The sequence below is a fragment of the Penaeus monodon genome, chromosome 20 (assembly GCF_015228065.2).
Source record: "Penaeus monodon isolate SGIC_2016 chromosome 20, NSTDA_Pmon_1, whole genome shotgun sequence".
NCBI classification, from domain to species: Eukaryota; Metazoa; Arthropoda; class Malacostraca; order Decapoda; family Penaeidae; genus Penaeus; species Penaeus monodon.
In genome coordinates, this window is record NC_051405.1 from 2,231,149 (window position 1) to 2,232,026 (window position 878).

Consider the following 878-nt stretch of genomic DNA (forward strand, 5'->3'; position numbering starts at 1 on the left):
AAAAGATAATGATTTATGGTCCTTGCTTTTGTACCCTGTAAACTGTGTTATTTGTAAGTTATTGCACATCATCATTGAAGTCTGAATGAAAGTTCAGCAAAGGGGATCCAGAACCTTACTGTTCCAAATTGCAGGAATATTTTCAAATACATTATGCATTACAGACAGACCTAATAACTTATTCATATACAAAATCTAATTTAACTTTGTAAATACTTTGTAGCAGAATTTTTATCCTTTACCCATCAAGGACTGAATACTTTATATGTTTTCCTTTCTTACACTACTTCTATTGCATGTAACATCCTCCTCCTACAATAAACATATGTATATTACCATCTCATGATTCCTTTCAGGTCACCCTCTCCATTCTCTAAACTCACTAAAATAAATCTTTTGGCTTGGAGGATGGGGGTGGGGAGAAATAATCTTAATACATACAACAGAAACCACATCGTTCTTTTTACCTTAAACACATTTGCAGCAGACACATGGTTGAATCCTTGGGCTGTAGACTGCAAATTATTAAGGGCCTGTCTCATGTCTCCTTGTGCTGTGAAAACAATGGCTTCCAGACCATCTTCCGTGTGACTCAGGTCTTCTCTCTGGCAAACTTCAATAACTTTGGCCAGAACCTGTCAAAGTGGATTGAAAACATATAGAACACTCAATGAATAAGCCTACGAGAGCTGAGGGCATAAATCAAAGGCAAACACACACATACATGTGCCAGGGTTCACTTTTAAGAATCAGAGGGGTTAGGTCAACAGGTGCACCAGAGGAAACCTTTAACTGTTTTTACTGAAAGTGCCATATACACTATGCAAATCAGGAGATATACCGGCAGTAGGCAGAGGATCGAGAAGTGTTAGCAAGAT

The 878-nt window shown here is 37.8% G+C and overlaps 1 protein-coding gene across 1 annotated transcript in view; it reads right to left on the reverse strand.

Annotated features, from left to right (window-relative positions):
- The window catches only part of LOC119585577 (replication factor C subunit 2-like), a gene marked incomplete at its 5' end in the record, with an annotated part of 11,540 nt that overhangs the window by 5,127 nt on the left and 5,535 nt on the right, over nucleotides 1-878 (reverse strand). The window contains 1 exon segment of the mRNA XM_037934246.1: nucleotides 468-635. Within this exon segment, the coding sequence (XP_037790174.1) occupies nucleotides 468-635 (168 nt within the window).